The sequence below is a fragment of the Thermobia domestica genome, chromosome 11 (genome assembly GCF_964235325.1).
Source record: "Thermobia domestica chromosome 11, izTheDome1.hap1.1, whole genome shotgun sequence".
NCBI lineage: Eukaryota > Metazoa > Arthropoda > Insecta > Zygentoma > Lepismatidae > Thermobia > Thermobia domestica.
The window spans coordinates 88,799,375-88,819,528 of NC_137464.1; the positions used below are offsets into that span (position 1 = coordinate 88,799,375).

A 20,154-nucleotide genomic window follows, 5' to 3' on the forward strand; every position below is an offset into this window, starting at 1 on the left:
TAAAGAACGAGAGAAAAACTTGAATTTCTACAATATTATGCAGTCTTTAACGTAATTATCAACCTTACCTTTTCTCAGTAATTTTTTTCTACCTAATATGAGAAGCAAAGTCTCCAATGAAAAAGGTATGACCATCGTACAAAAGAATAAGTCAATTAATATAATGCTTGATATTTAATTAACGCTTCATTACACGAATGCACACTAGATAATCAATTTTATTTGTACATGGTGTCTCGTAGGGATGGATAATTTTTAAACATACATTAGCAAATTTGGTAATATGCAGCACTACATGCCAGACAAAATCTTAATCCCATCTTGCCATTTCATTACCCTGGAGAAGCGAAGTAGTGTGAATTGGTTTTGGTATTGGCAAATAGTTCAAGAACAATAACGAGACCGCGTGTAGATAATTTCCATATTTTAATTTAGAAGTAATGATTATGTTCATCAGCAAACGCGATCAACACATGAGTCAGTAAGTTTTATTGCGAGATCACCTTAAAAGGGCGTATCGCGATCGACCTGTTACGACCAAAGAGAAGAACGCACGAATACGACACGAAACAACCATGATTTAATCCAATTGAAGTGAATTTGGACGCAGGAGTCATTGTTTTTTTTTTTTTTTTTTTAATTACTTTTTATCTGTATTCAAAGAAAGAGACTTTGTGCGTGTATTCGTAAGTATATCGCTCAAAGTGTTCCCCTCTGAAGAGAGATAATGGAAACTTAAACAAGTCAACATTACACACAGGATGAACAAAAATTTCAATGAAAAGAATTCCAAATTTCTCAACATTCATTTGTTATTACAATTACACGCTTTCATGTAATATATATATATATATATATATATATATATATACACTATAACTAGTTGTTTAGTTAAGAGCAGACATGTAAAAACCTTAAGAAACATGGAAACAGGTGATGCAATCATTTACAGATTTTTTGTATTTCGTATCTCATTGTTTCTTTCATTTGATTCAAAAAATTGCATATCCATACATTTTATCAGACGCTCGGGTTTTCAAGGAAACCATAGCATATTAACCTTGGCTTTAAGCTTAATCTACGAAAAACAAGTCATACGCCGTCTATTCTGGTGTCGTATGTACTTAATAAGCCATTAAGTTGGCATATTTCATAAATTTATTTATAGTTTAATATTGTAGTTTAACTACTTCACTTTGTAATTTAATATTCAAAACTAACATATAATTTCTTATTTTAGTGTAATCAAATTATTTTTCTTGCTGCCTGTCACTACATAAAAACCACTCATAGTTACATATGACTGAAGATTGCAATCTAAATCCAATTTCTATAGAATATACCACGTAAACAAATTATCTTTCACATTTCGTCTACAGTTTAGCACGTATGGGACGATGTAAAATTTGTACGGCTACGCTTATGGATTTACAAAGCAAGCATTACTCTCTTTGCAATTTACTTTTCAGACTTCAATCTACTAAATCATACATTTTTGAAACTACTGTAGCGATCCTGCTAAATATGAAGTGAATGAGTGTGTGTATGTGTCTGAGAGGGAGAGAAAGCGAGAGCGAGCGAGCGAGCAAAAGAGAGAGAGAGAGAGAGAGAGAGAGAGAGAGAGAGAGAGAGAGAGAGAGAGAGAGAGAGAGAGAGAAAAGAAAGAATTTCGTTAAATCAGGAATATTACGTACTTTTTATGAATTATTTTCATGTACCACCAGTTCTCCCCTTATATATTGTTCATAATATTTCCAACTCTTTTCGATTTTATTATAACAATAATTCTATATAGTAAACACCAGAATTTATACATTTTTAATCAGAAAACTATTGTAAGCTTTCAGTAATATTTTTTATCCATATCTTTTTTCTAATAATGTAGAAATATTCCATTATTTCAGATGCTGATTTGAACATTAAGAAAAATACATTGTTACTACGAAATAATACAAATACCTTTAATGCATTCATGAAGAGCTTTTAATGTGTTGGCTACTTCAGCTAAAAACCTTCTTTGGCAAGAACGTGAATGTTGGCAGGATCTTTTACCTGTTTCATATAAAAGATGAATTTTATTAAAATATAGTCAAATACTTTGAAAAAGATATATAATAAACTACTACAAGTTTGAAGCACTTATTATTAAAATCGCTTATCGAGCGTATGGAACAGCGTATTAATATTTCAAATTACTCACCTGGTAACGTTCTTCGTCAATTATTCCTTCAATATTTCATTGATTCAAAACTGCACTACTGATAACATTGTAATTTGCTTTTTATTTATTTAATTAATTTTACTTAAGGGATAATGAGAGAAAAACGAATTATCTTCTTAAGCCGAAAAAAAAAAATTCACTGTAGAAAAAACGTATAATAAGAAGTTACAATCCATGCTTAGGAGATTGCCAATACACGTTACTAAAGTAAAGAAAAATGTCTCGCTTCAGATTAGTTGAACCAACAGAAATGTATGAAAATTGTTTTACCTTGTGCCTCTGTACATTAAGCCACTTTCCTTATGAGTATGTGCCCTATAGCTTCCATAAGACAACAACAGATATGTACTTATATTTAATCTGCTAATTACCTAACACTATGGCTTAAAGAGTTGAGAAAAAGACTTATAAAATGCTTCGTGTGGAGTGTTGTGCTGTATGGGGCGGATACATGGACATTACGTAAAAGTAATGGAAGCCTTCAAAATGTGGGTGTGGAGAAGAACGGAAAGAATTAGTTGGGTCGAGGGGACGACGAATGAGGTGTTAGAAATGGTGGAGGAGAAAAGAACACTGCTAACTCACGCACTTTCACTCGTTTGTTGGCCGATTTTTAGTTTACTGATGATTTTGGGCGTCATAGCTGATGTCGGGGCTCCAGAACGTGGTGTATCTTCATTGCTTGTTCTGTCACGCTTAAATTGATTTACTGAAAATCGAATAGTTTCATAGAAAGACATGAGTCACGCAGTGTAGATAAAATAATCTGATGAATTTTCTTCGCTGTTTTCTGTTCCAGAAAATAGAATTGAATCACACCACGAATTCCAATTTTATCCATTTCTCACTGTTACTCGAAACATTTCTGTATAAGCAACTGTCAAATAACTAATTACAATCAGAACGACTTGAGACCACAAATTATTTATTTATAGAAAGGAAATTTTATGATTACATGTACAGATGATGTTAGCGCCATCTATTAGTATGCTAACCAAATTAATTATCAAAATTCAATCGTAGATCTATTACTGTAAAATATTTGTCGTAGTTTTAAACTATTTAAAAAACTAATATGAGGGACGTTCTAGAGGGCATAGTGGCAGGAAAGAGGGAGAGCGGAGGAGGCTACAATTGAGGAGTTTGATGTAATAAGGGCGTAAGTGAGTTTACGCCCTTTTTGCATCAAACGTGGTTTTCGCCATGCTTGTTTAGCGTCCTGGTAACATTTCAATTCAATATCGGAATAAAATGCTGCATATTACATTGTTTTATGAAGAAAAAACACTACTTAAATTTTCAACATCGTTTTTCCCCAACTGCATGTTTCAGACTTACACCCTTATTGCATCAAACTCCTCAATTAATGGACGATATAAAAACAGAAAGATCATACGTAAAGACGAAGAGGTTAGCGGAGGACCATGGAGCATGGAAGCTTCTCAGCTGCAGCAAGTGACCTGCCAATAAGGGCACAATACATATGATGATGATGATGGCTTAAAGAACCATAAGACTACAGTTCATCACTGCAGAAATAAAAATCCACCGGTTTATCCTATACTGTGGCAAACTGATTCAATCTACATGTTGCCTTTGATACACGTGGTCTCGAGTTCATTTCCCGGTGGGAGAGTACAAATAAAAATTAAACAACCATTCGCTTTTATTAATAATTCATCTTCTTTAGCCTGAAAGACATAATCGCGGGACGTTAAACTTTCATTTCATTTCACTTCAATCAAGATATTATTATTTATTTTCGTAAGATCCAATCCCATATTATTTTTCTATTCTCTCGACTTACCAAAATGTCATTTTCCGGGTGGATTTCAAATAACACTATGTAACTCCAGCATATTTTCCATTCTAGCAACATATACTGACCATTTTCGAAGTCTCGATTTACTCGATATTCGGAGACAAGCACATACAATGAAACCCCGTTTTACACAAATTGTTCCACTCATCCAAGTGTTCATCTCTTTTTGTACCACACACTTTCTTAATTTTTGAAAATTATAAGTTTTTGTTCACCCCTTTGAGCTAAAGCACTGTTTCTAGATTTTTTTTTGGCTGGGGGGGGGAGGGGAGGGAGATCACTACTTTTATAAGTCGGAATTTTCCACTCACCACTCTACTTTTGGCCCCGTCGAAAACAAACTTATTATTTTATTTATATTATGTTTTGAGCATACATTAGTATTGTTAAATTTCTTAAGCAATAATAATTAAGATTTCTTTTATTTTATAGTTGTTCGCCCCAAGCCTTCGGTACACGGTATTTTATACGTTAAAAACCGTGATTGATTAGAGGTTGTAATAACTTTTTTTTTTTAAAAGAAAGTTTAACTAATATGCAGTTACACAAACATTAGTGCTCGAATCTAAACATGGTTACGGCCTGTTCATGGTAGTATGCTTCATGTGGCTTGGCGGTAAGGCATGTTAAATATTGCACTGTCCCAAAGGTAAATGGTGTAATGAAACCATGAACTAAGAATTAAAAAATCATTCTGCATTTTGCATTTTGGATCCTGCATCCAGCATTGCAATGGAATGGTCTATACGAAATTATAAATACCACAAGAAAGACCATTGTCTGGTCAAAACCAAGCGAAAATGCAACAAGGTACAGTATGACTACAGAGAACTTTAACTGTCTATTTTGCATGTAACATGATATTAGGAGGTCTCTGAAAATGACAGGCAAAATTTTAATACTTAAATATTTAGCTTATTTATATTATAATTGGCTTAGCATTGAGTAAATTATAGTTATATGTTATGCAGTTAAGATAATATACTATGTCTGGTTATGAACTCAATACTTTTAAATATTTACAGTTGACTAATTTATATTGTTACAAAAAAAAATCCACTATACTACCATTGTAAGTCAGTTGTTTCATTAATAAAATATTGTCAATTGTGAGAATAAGAGATTGCAACTCTTCGTATAATTTCACTCTTTTAATTTAATTTAAGTATTCACTGTTCCTTTAGTTATTAAATTAATACTATTTATTTTGATCTTTATTTCTTTAATATTTTATTTTTTTGACTTGTGGTACAATGGTAACAACTATTTGTAGATTATATACTATGCTTACGTTGCTTAGTTAATAAATAAATTATGTATATTGTGCTTGACATGGAATAAATACTTGTGGATTTTATATAAGTAATTACAACCTTATTTACATTTAATACGCCTCTTGTCTTAATAATAAATAGCAAAGCACATTCATACTCAGCATCATCACTATCCATTTTTAAATAAAGGCAAGCAAATAGGTAGGCAGTGAACGTTGCGAAGCGGCGATTATTAACCATTAGAAATAGCGTTACTCTCAGATTGGGATGGTTTTGTATTATAAGTAGATAGTTATTAATAGATTAAGATATATATATGTGTTTTTTTTAAATAGTTTAAAACTATGACAAATATTTTACAGTAATAGATCTACGAGGGAATTTTGATAATTAATTTGGTTAGCATACTAATAGATGGCGCTAACATCATCTGTACATGTAGTCATAAAATTTCCTTTCTATAAATAAATAATCTGTGGTCTCAATTCATTCTGATACTAATTAGTTATTTGACAGTTGCTTATACAGAAATGTTTCGAGTAACAGTGAGAAATGGATAAAATTGGAATTCGTGGTGTGATTCAATTCTATTTTCTGGAACAGAAAACAGCGAAGAAAATTCATCAGATTATTTTACCTACACTGCGTGACTCATGTCTTTCTATGAAACTATTCGATTTTCAGTAAATTAATTTAAGCGTGACAAAACAAGCAATGACGATACACCACGTTCTGGAGCCCCGACATCAGCTATGACGCCCAAAATCATCAGTAAACTAAAAATCGGCCAACAAACGAGTGAAAGTGCGTGAGTTAGCAGAAGCCACATGTATTGCCCTTCCTTCTGATGTTAACGCGCAACGGAAATAGATTTTTAGGATTAAAGTCGTCCAACGCACAATCCAAAGAAAACCGTGCTAGGCGACTTTGAATGGCCCGAGTCTCCCGCTTAGAGCATAGCTCCAAGCAACAGTAACGCATTTAAGTTCGGAATGTTGAGAGCCCGTACCCCAAGGAATCGAACATTTGCCATAGTTACATTCAGAAAGAACATATATTAATTAGATTATCAAAACATTGATCAGAATACAACATAATATTATTATAGATTGGACCTGAAATAAAATTCATAAATAAGTACATACATATATACAAAACATAAATATTCACATAAACAACATATTACATTATCTGTGCACAATATTTATATTTTCTCTTTTCTATCTTTGACTTGTTCATAAACAGAAGTTCCAGTAATGTACAGTTCAAGACAATTAACAGAAGTAATACAATAAGTAAGATGTTCCTCAGTAATTCTTACTTTTACTAGTGGTGGTATTAAATTTATTAGTGAATAGATAAGTAAGTCGCTAGGTTTGAAACACAATTCTAACTGAACTGTTTATTTTATTTAGCATTTCGATTGTAATGTAATATATATTTTATTTGTTGACGTAGTTTGTAATGCTCATCCTGTAATTATTACGGAATAGGGCTGATTAGTATGTTGTTTAGTAAACATTATGCTTATGCATTATATTCGCTTTCGTAGACTTTTATTATGATTTTTCATTATTTCATTATTTCATTATTTTATATCTATAGAATTACTTTTTATTATCACACAATGTTCATTATTTTATAACAGTCTTCGGTAACATAAATAAACATACCTCAACTTTTATATCAAGCATTTGAAAGAAAACAGCTCCAGCACAAGATCCCCAAGATGGCACTACATATGAAACATGTGTATATCTTCTAGTCGACTTCAAACATCTTCATTATTATCATTAATCTTATCAGCAATATCTTATGTAGAAAAGTTGGCGAGACTTGCAATACCATATGCTGATTTTGAGACAGATAATGGGTCATCATTTACTTAAAATTTAGACAAAGTCCCAAACAGAATTTAGATAATCTGATTTTGTTAATGAGAACCCGGAGTGGGTTCAACTATTAGCACCTCATTTCTTCAATTTCCATCTCGCTTAGATATTATAAATAAACCTTAGATATGGTTGTGTGTAATTCTACGTTTCACTTTCAATCGTAATATTTTAAAACAATTTTGCAAACTTTTCCCGTTCCAAAAAATTATTATTTGAAACAGTCAGTACTTTACTTTAATATTTTTTAACAAATTCTATCATTTTTTTAGTTTGTTTATTATTCAAAAGAATAATTTATAGCATCTATTTTTTAGGTCTTAGTTACTTTCTTCTTTTTTGTAGGTTAGAATTTTATGGTGCAGAATTGTATATTTTTCGTCAATACTTGGAATGATTGTAGCTTTGATAACATTACGTTGAAACTTCAGAATAAAATTAAAAACATAATATAGTCAAGATTATTGTAAACAAATAAAAACATGTTGAATAATCATACTGCCATCTAGGAGTTTGTAATGCCATCACGAAACGTGAGGCATTACACACAAACATTCCAACTGAGTGAGATCACTTCATTTTTCATAATGAATTGCACACAAAAAACTTTTCGTAAGATGAGTGGTAGGTTTACTAAGTTCAGAGCAGGGAAAAAGTCATGTTGCTGAGCAAAATTTGGCCAAGCTACGATTTAACTGCTTCTGTACACTACCTATTCACCTGCCCACTTGGAATAGAAAACAACTTACTACCAACTTGTGAGAGAAAACTTGGGAGATAATTTTGAGTGAGAAAGAAGACCTTGTGTGTGAAAGAAGATATACTTAGTAGTAAATCATCGGAAAGTAAGATATCTGAATTGAAGTAGTGTGCTTACTTTCATGTGTTTTTATTCTACTCTAAAATTTTAAAACATCTTCTCCAGTGAAAATACGGAAGTACAAAGCACCAACCAACTATGGATAAAGTATCTTGTTAGTTATTATTTTTTTGGATTGGACTGGAGTTTAGTGTCCCTATCAGCACTGAGGTTATACGAGACACGAACTTACAGTTTTAGGTGGAATCCAAACCACCGTCACATGTTCAAGTTTCAAGCCTCTCCCACCAGGAATCGAACTCTGGACCTATATTGCTGTTTATTAGTTCTTTTTATATATAATTAGTTAAAGGTGTTTGTGAAAACGAGGTGGTAAATAGAACTATTTCATAAAACAGAAGTAAACGAGGTAAATCCGACCTAACGCAGTATCTATTCCACAGTTTATTTAAACGTACATGCTAGTATGGAGTTACGAAGTGCAAACTGCTAGTAGAGTCGACTAAACTCCCTTAGATAGCATTACTTTCGCGTGTTCGAAACAAAAAATGAAGGGGGAAAAGTATTTCATGGGTGTTGTTACAGCAGTTTTAGTTTTATAGTATTTATTTTGATGATACTATTATTTTAAAATGGTTATCGATTATCATTTTTCTTTCTCCCAGTTTTCCAGTCAAGAAAAGTCTCACATGCATCGTTTTCAAATCTCGCCTTGTCAGATTTTCTAACTTGACATCACTGGTTTTGAACCCCAGTCATTGGCCGTTTAAATACAAACTGAGTTCAAGAGCTAGTCGAACCAGGCCCAACGATGAACGTGCTTGATGCATCAAAATGTTTATTTGGCTGTGACGTGATTCATGGTTCAATATTTGAACCATATTGATACAACTGGCTAAAGCCACACATGGCAAAAGTAACAAACACAAGCTGAGGGACCTGAAGCAAAATTTCTTTCACTCTCCATATTTCTGATATTAAGTTAGTATTAATTACCTATCGCATGTTTATGCATCTAAGCTATCACGTGAAAGACAACGTGCTCAAAAACAGAAATAGTTCTGAAAGCGTCTCACGGGTTATTACTGTCTCATGAAAGCAACGTTTATTTTTAAATGAGACAGACACATTTGTGAATTCATGGCGAAAAATGTCCTGATGCAGATGGAATAAAGAAGGCATGTCCATTAGGAAACACAGTAGCAGTGCTCAATGCAAAATTAACTATTTGTTTCCGATAATCCTGGTATTTAATCAACTACTGAGGAAGGTAATTTTAAAAATTACTATTGCAATGCTCACTTGACGGTATATAGAAGCTAATTTTATTAACAAAAAACTTTGAATCAACTACTAATCGCCTATCTCTTTAAATCCACATAGAAGACAGTGGGCGGGGAGTTGCCCTATTTACTGAGTGAAGCCTCTTTTAGGATCTATTTAATATATATAAATATATTAACTTTACAAGTTAATAAGGTACCTTGCAGGTAAAGTCCTGGGTAAATTATCCGTTACTATCCACTTTGCAACAAAAGGAAACAATATATTGTGTGTATACGATTTCTATAAGAAATATATTTTCTTTTGTGAAAGACTGTACAAAACAAAACACGAGACATAATCTCAAATTCTAATCCTCTCCCAAAACAAAACTTTCCGAAAACATAAAATTCTACTTATCACTACTAAAACTAACTCATCACTTAAAGGAAGTTACATTATTAATGTAACTTCTATCCGTCAAAATTTTATTTCATATCCTCGAAAAATGAAAAAGAAAAATTTTAATTTCTGCAAAAACAAAATTTAGCAATATTGTTTCTAAAAGTGTATCCAAAAACTAGACAAGTTTTGTTGCTGGTGTTTTGTACAATTACATTCAGAAATGATAATTAATATTGTTAATATTGTCATGCAATACACATATTATCCTAACGTCTTTACAACAGCGTGTTCAAAAAGTTACATAACCTTATGGGGAACCGCATGAATTGTTTCCGTTTCGTTATAAGTGGTGGATAGCTGGGTAGCCATAGGTTATGCGTTGCAATAGCGTATAGTCACTGTAGCACCAGCAGTTATACTTTGACATACAGAGCCTGTACAGAGAAGTACGGAACAGATGCTCCACAGCAATCTCTCATCAAGCGGCTGTTCAAGTTTCATGAGACAGGTAGTGTAGTAGACGCACCGAGAAGTGACCGACCATGGCTGTTAACAGAAGAACAGTTGATCGATGTGAAAGCTGCGTATCATGTGAGCCCAAAAAGATCAGTGCGACGACTTTTGAGCCCGGCTGGCAGTGCACACACGGCCCTGCGCAAGTGTTTGAAATTGTACCCCTATAAAGTTAGAGCAGTCCAGTAACTGCTGACTGAAGACATGGACAGCCGAAAAGATTACTGTCATTGGTTCATTGTCACACGAATCAGTAACGCCACAAGGGAAAGAACTCGATGCTACTGGATTGATGAGACATGAATCCATTGAGTGGACATATTAATGCCTAAAATTGAAAGACAATATTCGTTGGACTGTTGGTAACATCTCACAGATAACATTCAAAAGAGCTTTCAACAACACGGTTCTTCGTGTTCACTTGTGTGAAGACGATAACGGCAACTTCTAGCACTTAATATATAAAATGTTAAAAATGATAAGAAGAAATGTTTTTCTATAATGTTGTGTAACTTTTTCAACACACTGTTTCACCAATTTTCTCTCATCATGCTAAAATCACATATAATTTATTCACAAGTCGGGAGACAAAGAATAAAACTTCTACGAAGAGTGCAATATTTGATCAAATCCATAAAACAAAGGCTACTTTCTTAAACAAAGCTTCTTAATATACAAGACGCAAATACCTCTCCCTTCTCCGCAGTGTTCCAAATTTACTAAACATTAAACGACTATAAAGTATGTATACTAACACTATAAACGCAAACATTTTATACAAGTAGCATCCTGTAGCAGTTTCTACTGGCGTTGAACAGTCTGAAGATGTTATACATCATCTTTTGTTACTGGTACACCGATTTCTGTCTGGAATGCTAATTATAGAATTTAATTTTGTTCCCTTTGTTCGAATGAATAGTGTCGAATGCATGTTTTATATATATATATATATATATATATATATATATATATATATAATGAAAACTTTTTGTTAACATTTGTTTTATTAACTTTTTCACTATTGACATACGTAGAGTGCACCATAAAGCAGAAAAATCAAGTCTTCCTAATTCTTATAGATGACAGCACACGATAAAGATTCAAAATCAAATTCAAAATTTATATTCATAGAAGCCAGGTTTCTACCGTAATGCTCGCTGCCAATGTGACGGCGGCCAAAATAATGACATTGAATTCTGAGGCTGTCATTGTACCGACCGCAGCAATAAAATAGTTAATGACATGTTTCGTATTAGCTAGGAGTTCTTTTTCATTTTATATTTTATTAAACAAATTTCCACATACAAATTTTTAGATGAATTTAATAATCAACAATAATAATAGTAACGATGGAAAAACAATTAGAAGGAAATCAATTACCACATAACTTGAAATACCCTACGATAATTACAGGCGAGAACTGAGAAAATATTCTAAAATAAAATCTGTTCGTAAGTTCGGCTGTAGCGTTTGAAGATGGAGTCTACCGTCTAAGAAGAAAGAACCTGATACTGAAGTATCGTTGCATTTATGTGGAGTCACTTTATATACGTAGGTCTTTAAGTTTAAGGTATTTATTCCTTCTTGTCAATCCTACATAAGTTACTTTGACATAACTTATGTGCATAACACTAGTAAGTACATAACACTAGATGAATGTCTACTGAATGAACTTCTAGGTTCTATTGAGTTTGTATTAATGTCAGATACGACAGTTATTGCACTAATCCCTTATATTTTGCAGGTGTTGATCAACTTATGCATTTGCTACGACACTTATATATGTATGAGAAAAGAAATACACGCGTTAATCTAAAAGCGCATACCCGTAACACTAAATGTACTGGTGTGGGTAAGGTAAATGCTTCTAATATAAACTCGAATAGTGATTCGGATTCCTCTTCAAACAGTAGGTCGTATTTTTATAGTTTGATGCTGAAAAGGGAGGTTAACTTCTATTAATTAATCAATCAACCGTAACGCCAAATATAACGATGTTCCAACATCAGACCTTTCGAAACTGATGAAGTACTCTACGCTTCATCATTCACAGAAAGATAGACATAGAGAATATTCTTATTCGGACAAATAAATCAAAATTAAACTCCGATAATAGCACTATGGACAGAAATTGGTATATTTCCATCACGCAAAATGGTACGAAAGATTAAGATATTTACACAACGATGACTGTGTTTATGCAGGGTGATTTTTCTTTTTAAATTCACGAATTTCATTTGGGTGTACAATTTCTAAATGAAGCCTGACTTGCATGCGGTTTGTGGCAAATGATCAAGGAAGGATGGGAAATTTATGGGACAATGTTTACTGTTTTAAATTCGTCTGGGGTAATATCGACCATGCCTCAAGAAAAATAGCGAATATTTGCCAGTGTATCTTACAACTGGAATGAAGTTTTCGATTTTTGAAGCGATTAGTCAAGAATACAAATTAAGTGTTAGTGGTAACACCCATAAATCACATGTTGAATAGTTAAAGCCGGTTTCTTGCGGAGAGATTTCTTGGGCGACCTAAGGAGTCGATAATTGACATCTTCCACAACAGCCGCTTGCGGGGCCCGATGCTTTCCTGTCTCACTCAGAAGAGATCCTGTTTCTTCCATTTTATTCACTAGCGACCATATTATGTTTCTGCCTGGCAAATTTGTTTCTAAATGCCCTTTGCGTAGCAACAACAGTTTCCGTTCTCAAGAAACTTAACGATAAACTTATGTTGCCCCAAAGAGTACACTATTCTTACTGTGTCCTGACCATATTCACATAGTAGCACAGAACTATACGGCACATTTCCGATGCAACGGACCAGTTTCCTGTTCCTTGTTAACCTTGATGAGGTTGCTATCTAATGAAGAAAACTCAAATTTCCACACCGCACCGCACCTCATTCCAATTGTAAGTACACTGGTGAATACACGCTGTTTCTCTTGAGGCGTGGCCAATATTACCCCGGATGAATTTAAACTAGTAATCATAGTTCCATAAATCTCCCATCCTCCCTTGATCATTTGCCACAAACGCATGAAAATCGAACTTCAGTTAGAAATTCTAGACCGAAATGAAACCATGAGTTTTAAAAAAATCACCTGTATTATGTTAGTGTACACATTCGGATAATCGTTTGATTAATTTCTTAATTTTATTCTCTTCTTTTTCTAGCTTTGTTCTGAAAATGCTCCTAGGGAAGATATTAAAAATTATATTACTTAAGATTTTTTAATAAATTCAGAATACAATGGAGAAAAGTAGCTTTGGTTTTACATGCAATACAATGTATCAAGTGATTCATAATATCTTTCTCATCTTGCAATCAGCCTGTTTCTCAGACAATATGTGTTTATAATGAAACACACACGTTTTCAACGAGCCACCAACATTACTTACTTTGTACAGCTAGTAATGTAACGTAAGTGTTTAGTTTCACAAAAATATTTGTCAATTGAGGAAGTTTTTCACGAATTTCCGAGTTTTTCGCCTCCAATGACTCACTACATGTTGATGAACTACATTCTTCTTCTATGCTGCATTAAAAAGAATGAAGAAAAAACCGTAAGTACAATTAAAAAAATTAGGAACATTTTTAAAACATCAGCATAGTTAGTAATGGCAGGAAATTAAAAACTTCAAATAATATAACACTTAAAAGCTCTAAATATGTCTACTAATATAGGAATATTAATTAAAATAATGAGTAACGCATCACTGAATCTGATACTTTTTCTCTGGATGAAACAAAAGGGAAGCATGTAATGAGACGTCATTTTTCTTTGTTATTTCCTATGTACCACATATTATAAATACGGACTTAGAAGTCCGAATTTTAAAATGAAACTCACATTATGCTAGACTACTTAAATATAAATGAGAGACTACTCAAGTTTGACTACCTATGATTCTCATTTCATGCTGAAATGTAGATCCACGTCTCGTAAGAAACGCTGAACTTCCAACGAAAGCATTATTAAAAATCCAATTATTACAAATACATCTATCCTGCCATTTCTGTTCGTTTTTTTTTTTTTCTTTCTTTCTTTCTTTCTTGAAGTACAGTTGCCAACAAAAGTTGCTGTTATCTCCACATTTTTACATTGAAGTTTTTCGGATCGTAATCAGGAAGTTTATGGAAGCGGTTTGTTTTATAGAAATTGGTTGTAAAATGTATGAACGAATAATGACGTGTTAGTTTCAAGATGTTAAAAACATATGAAGTGTTACAAGTTGCCAGATCTTAACTTGAGAAAAAGGCTTATACTCTGCTGAAATTACTATTTTAATTTTCGTTGTAACTCTACTCTTGTAATTTTCGTTGTAATAGGACTTTATTTAAATTGCCTTGATATGTTTCCAAAGTCAAGATCTAATACTAAAAATTTCTATGTATTCTCCTCACTTTGCGATTTGCACCTACGTAAAACTTTAGTTTTTGACGCCATGTTTAATTTAGAAAAAAGAAACAGTTTAGATAAGCTGAGAACAGTTGTGTCATTATTTTTCGCATTTCTTACTTGCTTCTTTTTCCTTTGATATTGCTTTTGGTCATATCTTTCTTATACATCAGTGGACATTTTATGGTCAGCAAATTGTTTTGTACTCAAACTGATTCTACATTATTGGAGATGTTAAAACTATACTAAAGTTACATGTACAGAAGACATTTTAACTTCAAAATAATTATATGAAGTTGGAATCCTATTCATTTGCCTGATTTTCGGTTTTGCATCTGTGATTTTGATTGTGATGATTTTAATAGTCTGTATTTACGGGAGTACTCAAATGATAAAAATTGTAATCTTACCTTGTTTAAAATCGGCCAACGGTACAATTTTTGACGTAAATAAAGTAATCACTTAGAACAGAAGATATACAACAATACATGATAACAAATAATCGTTATTCTGAACTAAACGTTTTGGTAAACTTTGAGTTTTTTTTTTTTTTTTTTTTTTTGACATAATATATATTGATTTCTTATCTCTTTAGTTTTAAAATAGGTGAAAAGAAAGCAACACAAATGTCGTACGAAGGGAATTGAAAATAATGTTCCATTGAGCCATAAGTGTTATTTCTCAAGTAAAAAAGTACATTCATGATTTTTAAAAAATAACAGGATACAGCTTAGTTTAAATTGTTTCAACAATGTAGGAATGTTACCAATACTGTGATTCTTCAAGCAAAGTAGATTTCCTAAAGGATTCGTGCTGAAGAAGCGACAAGTCGTCGCTGAAACGTCTCCGATCACGAATACTATTTTTACCGTTTGGGTGCTTAGTAAGTACGAACTTATTAATATTTGATATGCATCCTATTAATTCATTAAGTAGTACAATAATTATTTTATATTCAAAAATAACTTTTTTCCCTTTTAATCGGCCTGTTCTAAGTAGCTGCTTCTTCTACAGAGTAAATTATGTCTGCCATAAGCGGGTAGCAGGGAGGGCTCAACTCTAATTAGAATTCTTTACTAAATTCATTAATCTCAGTAGATTGATAAGATTCACCGTTAGCCATTTTAAGTTGAATTATTAAAATAAATTTTTAAAAAATACGTGAAACACTTACACGTACTTTGCTGATTGCATCTGTAGAATTTTCTTATACAATCTCGATCACTGGTTCTGTGGCTTTGTTCATCAGATTACATCACTCACACGAAAATTTCTTTTTAGTTTAATGTCTCATGAACATGCGTCGACACTAAGAGAGTTGGCGATAATGAGAATGGTAGAATTAAGAAAGTGGGAGGAAGCGGAAGAACTCCGAGCAAACCTACGCAAACAGGTTTGTCCACCACAAAGCCACTTGGTGAGAACTAGGATCGAACCACAGACTTCACATATCCGTTACTAGTAAGCGCTCTACCACTGAGCCACAGCTGCTCCCACAAGATCGAATCACTTTACAAACATATCTTGCACTTTTTGTGCAAGGATTCTAAAATTGAAATAAGACCTCTTGATAAGTCTGTAGAAAATATCTAAGCTGATTTCTTCATGAAAGTATCGAAGTTTTAACAATTGCGTAATGTGATGTTAGTGTTCCACATATCTTTTTAATAATTTGATGCAAAATGCGACAATTTCTGTCTTTAAGTAAACATTTTCAACATCTATCCATTCCAAAGTTATTGACGAAAAAACGTTCCTGAGTAACATAAATTCAATCATGATTAGGAAATCAGTAAGCACAATATATTTGGAAAAAATAAAAAAACTAAAAAGAAATATAGAGAACCAGTTTACCTGAGCAAATGATAAGGCAGGAGATTCTGAAGGTAGATGACATAAGCATTTAATCTGTCACTGAGAAACTGAAGAGAAGGCACAGTCTCAAGCGTAATTATTACATCATTTTCTACGTTTGACTGAAAATCCTTGTAACCTTGCTCCAGTGCGCGCAAATACCTCGCATTTTCCTTCAGAGACGCTGAAAACTAATTGCAATAAGTCAAAAAAGAAGTTTAGAAATAATGCTACACCGTAAACTGATTATATTCATAATTTAAGATCTCAAGTGTGTACTTTAACACTAAATTAGAATATATATATATATATATATATTTGGTCTAGGAATTAATTCGTGCGGTTGGTACGCACACATTGAAGCTGTAGTACAAACACAAAATACATAAATACCTTAAGAAAAATATTGTCCATCGCTAGCCACCACTTTCGCCCATCTGTCAGGCAATGTACGGATTCCGTGGCGAAAGAAGTCCTCATCCTTGGAAGCGATCCAGTCAGAGAACCATCTTTCGATATCTTCTGAAGAAGTAAACCGCTTTCCAATCAAATCGTTGTTCATGCAATCGAACAAGTAGTACTCCGAAGGAGCAACGTCTGGTGAATACGGCGGGTGGGGTAAAACTTACCATCCGACATTTTCTAAATAGGTTTTGACCGGTTTTGTGACATGTGGGCGAGCGTTATCATGTTGAACAATAAGTTTATCATGTCTGTTCTCCCATTCTGGTCGTGTTCTGGCCAGAGCTTGCTTCAAACGCATTAATTGTCGTCGATAACGTTCTCCATTCATAGTTTCACCCGGTTGCAGCAGCTCATAGTACACCACACCTTTCATATCCCACCATATGCACAGCATAACCTTTGCACAGTGAATATCTCGTTTTGGTTGTGATGGACCTGGTTCACCTGGTTTCACCCAGGCCTTTTTTCGTTTAGAGTTCTCGTAATGGATCCACTTCTCATCACCCGTAATAATTCGATGCAGAAACCCCTTTCTGCTCTGTCGTTGAAGCAGCAATTCGCAAATGGTTTTTCGTCTTTCAACGTCTCTGTCTTTCAATTCATGTGGAACCCAATGTGACATCTTTTGAATCATTCCCATGGCTTTCAAGCGTTTGGAGACTGTTGTTTGATCAACGCCTAATGCTGCTGCAAGTTGTTCCTGCGTTTGACACGAATCCTGCTCGAGCAATGCTGTCAATTCTTCGTCTTGAAATTTTTTTGGCTGTCCAGCTCGCTCTTGGTCTGCCAAGCCGAAATCACCACTTCTAAACCGTGCAAACCACTTCTGACACGTTCGCTCAGCTAGAGCATGGTCACCATACACTTCCACCAAAATACGATGACTTTCAGTCGCACTTTTCTGCATGTTAAAGTAATGCAGCAGGACACCCCGCAAAAACACTTTATCAGGCACAAATTGCGCCATGTTCACTTAACTACAAACTGGTGTTGTTGACGCTTTAATCCACTGCCCTATACTACGAACGATACGCGATGACAGGGGTTTGCAACACATGTGTGGATACACGGAACTGTGGGACGCTCCGTTCGTTGCGCCATCTCTTGTCCACCCGCACGAATTAATTCCTAGACCAAATATATATATATATATTAAGAAACATTGCTCGTTGTACAAAAGTAGTAAGGTACAATGCAATATATAATTAAATGTTACTAATGCAGATCTAATCTGTTAATGAGGTGAATAATCTCTGACGTGCCAGAATTTCAATTCTGAAGCGAACCGTTTGCGATTATTATGTTGTTTATGATAAAATATTTGCTTTTAATTTTATATATTTTTCACTTGCTAATTCTAAGACAAATATCATTTGTGCAGAAGTAGAGGAAACAGCTGATATATTGTTATACCAAATCTTTTGTAAGTATAAATACAATTAAAAAGTAAAAATATATGACTTATGAAAAACATGTGTGTACATTCCGTGTAGAAGTTTTGAACTAAATCATTACTACGGTTCTACCGTTAGCATGTCTACCAGAAGACCCATTATTCAGTATGAGAGTATGAGGATGAACTATACTTATTTAGACATCAAGAAAGTTTCATTCATTACGAAGCTGAAAACTTATAATTCTTGACGAAGTTAAGCAAATAGGTCTTTTCGTGTTACTAGAACTGCATTTAAACAGAATATAGTCCAAAGAGTTCTACTCATTATGAATATTAAATACGTGTCAGTTTCATTAAGAAGTGAACGTTTATTTCTGAATATATCGGCTACAACAAACAGATTATAATTTTTTGTGCTGCAGAATTTATTTGAGTCAAGACATAAGGCTTCCTGGTGAAAATTTCTCGAAGCTACTAGTCTTGTAGTGTATGAAGGAGAGATACATGTTAGATTAATCTACAGAATAAACTTTGACGAACAACTGTCATTCTGACGGACAACATCTTTTGAATGTATGACCTATACTCACGAAAGATATTGATATATGTATGATACGTCGGTGCCCGCAGCTACTTTAAGGGTAATTACAAAGTATTAAGAATGCCTTGTACTTTACAAACAATCTAAACTATTATACAACATTTTTGTCTTTTCTATTGCATTTGTTTCCTGTCTTTTCCCCCTTATACTCTTGAAGTTCGCCTAACTTTTATTTCATAGCCGCGTTTCCTTTGCAGTACTCTATCACAAGAGACACGATTTTTTGGTGACACGCGAAAACGCGAAATGTATCAGTTTTGTGCGAAAACGTTGTGTACCTAAAATATATACTTTTTCACCATTTGTTAGGCCATATAACGCTCGAGATTAAACGCGAAATTCTGTCGAATTAGAGAAATTTTCAAGTCACAATATTCCACGAAATTTACTCAAAAGTGACAATTATTCAACCCAATGTGATGAAAATTCCCATTTTTGAGAAAACAGACCACCATGAATTTTTGAAATTTTACATGCGAGCTGCAAACGGTATCTACGGGTGAAGTGAATAGTGTGGAAAGAATGTTGCGCGGTATGTTAAACGAGCATTCAGAAATCGCTGGAAAGTGTCTCCAACTAATGTACACTCTTGTCCAAAATTATTGTCGCATGTCTATAAATATGTTGTTGTAGGAATGTAATTTGATAACGAATTTGCTTTGTATTTCTTACATCTTTAGTATGTGTATAATCGGCAAAGACATGTATGTGACATTTCATGTCAAAAGAGCAGTAAATAAGAACAATAAAACGAAAATAAAACTTTCTTGTCCATTTAGCAACATTTTGTTTCACTCATACTAATTTTCGTATTTATAATTCTTTCCCTATGAAATTTGCCACAAATATTCATTTCCCGATTATACACATAGTATCAGTATTAAAAGTATCCTACAAAAGCATTATCAAATTATGTCTTACAAGAAGACGGTTATAGATATGCGACAATCATTTTGGACATGAGTGTACATATCTATTTCGAATGTTGATGTGGAGAGGTCTCTCTCTTCTTACAATGACATACTTACCGACAAAAAAACAAATTTAACACCAGAAAACATTGAAACAACGCTTAAGTGTTATTTGCATAAGTAAACTGTGAACACTAAAGCTATTTTTTTCTATTAATGTTCTTTCTGTGCGTTTTTTCTTTAACCCTAGGACTCCCAGTGGGGTCCAATGGACCCCAAGACTATGTTTGACAGTTCGTCAGTATTATTTTCCGG

General features: G+C 33.5%; 1 protein-coding gene across 4 annotated transcripts in view; it reads right to left on the reverse strand.

Annotated features, from left to right (window-relative positions):
- LOC145664269 (protein phosphatase 1 regulatory subunit 21) overlaps positions 1-20,154 on the reverse strand; it is a 123,752-nt gene that overhangs the window by 42,531 nt on the left and 61,067 nt on the right. For all 4 annotated transcript variants that reach the window (XM_081730788.1, XM_081730790.1, XM_081730787.1 and 1 more), the window contains exons 9-11: positions 16,467-16,657; positions 13,612-13,748; positions 1,960-2,052 (exon numbers count right to left, since the gene is read on the reverse strand). In XM_081730788.1, coding sequence (XP_081586914.1) covers positions 1,960-2,052; positions 13,612-13,748; positions 16,467-16,657 — 421 coding nt within the window. The remainder of the gene's footprint in view (positions 1-1,959; positions 2,053-13,611; positions 13,749-16,466; positions 16,658-20,154) is intronic.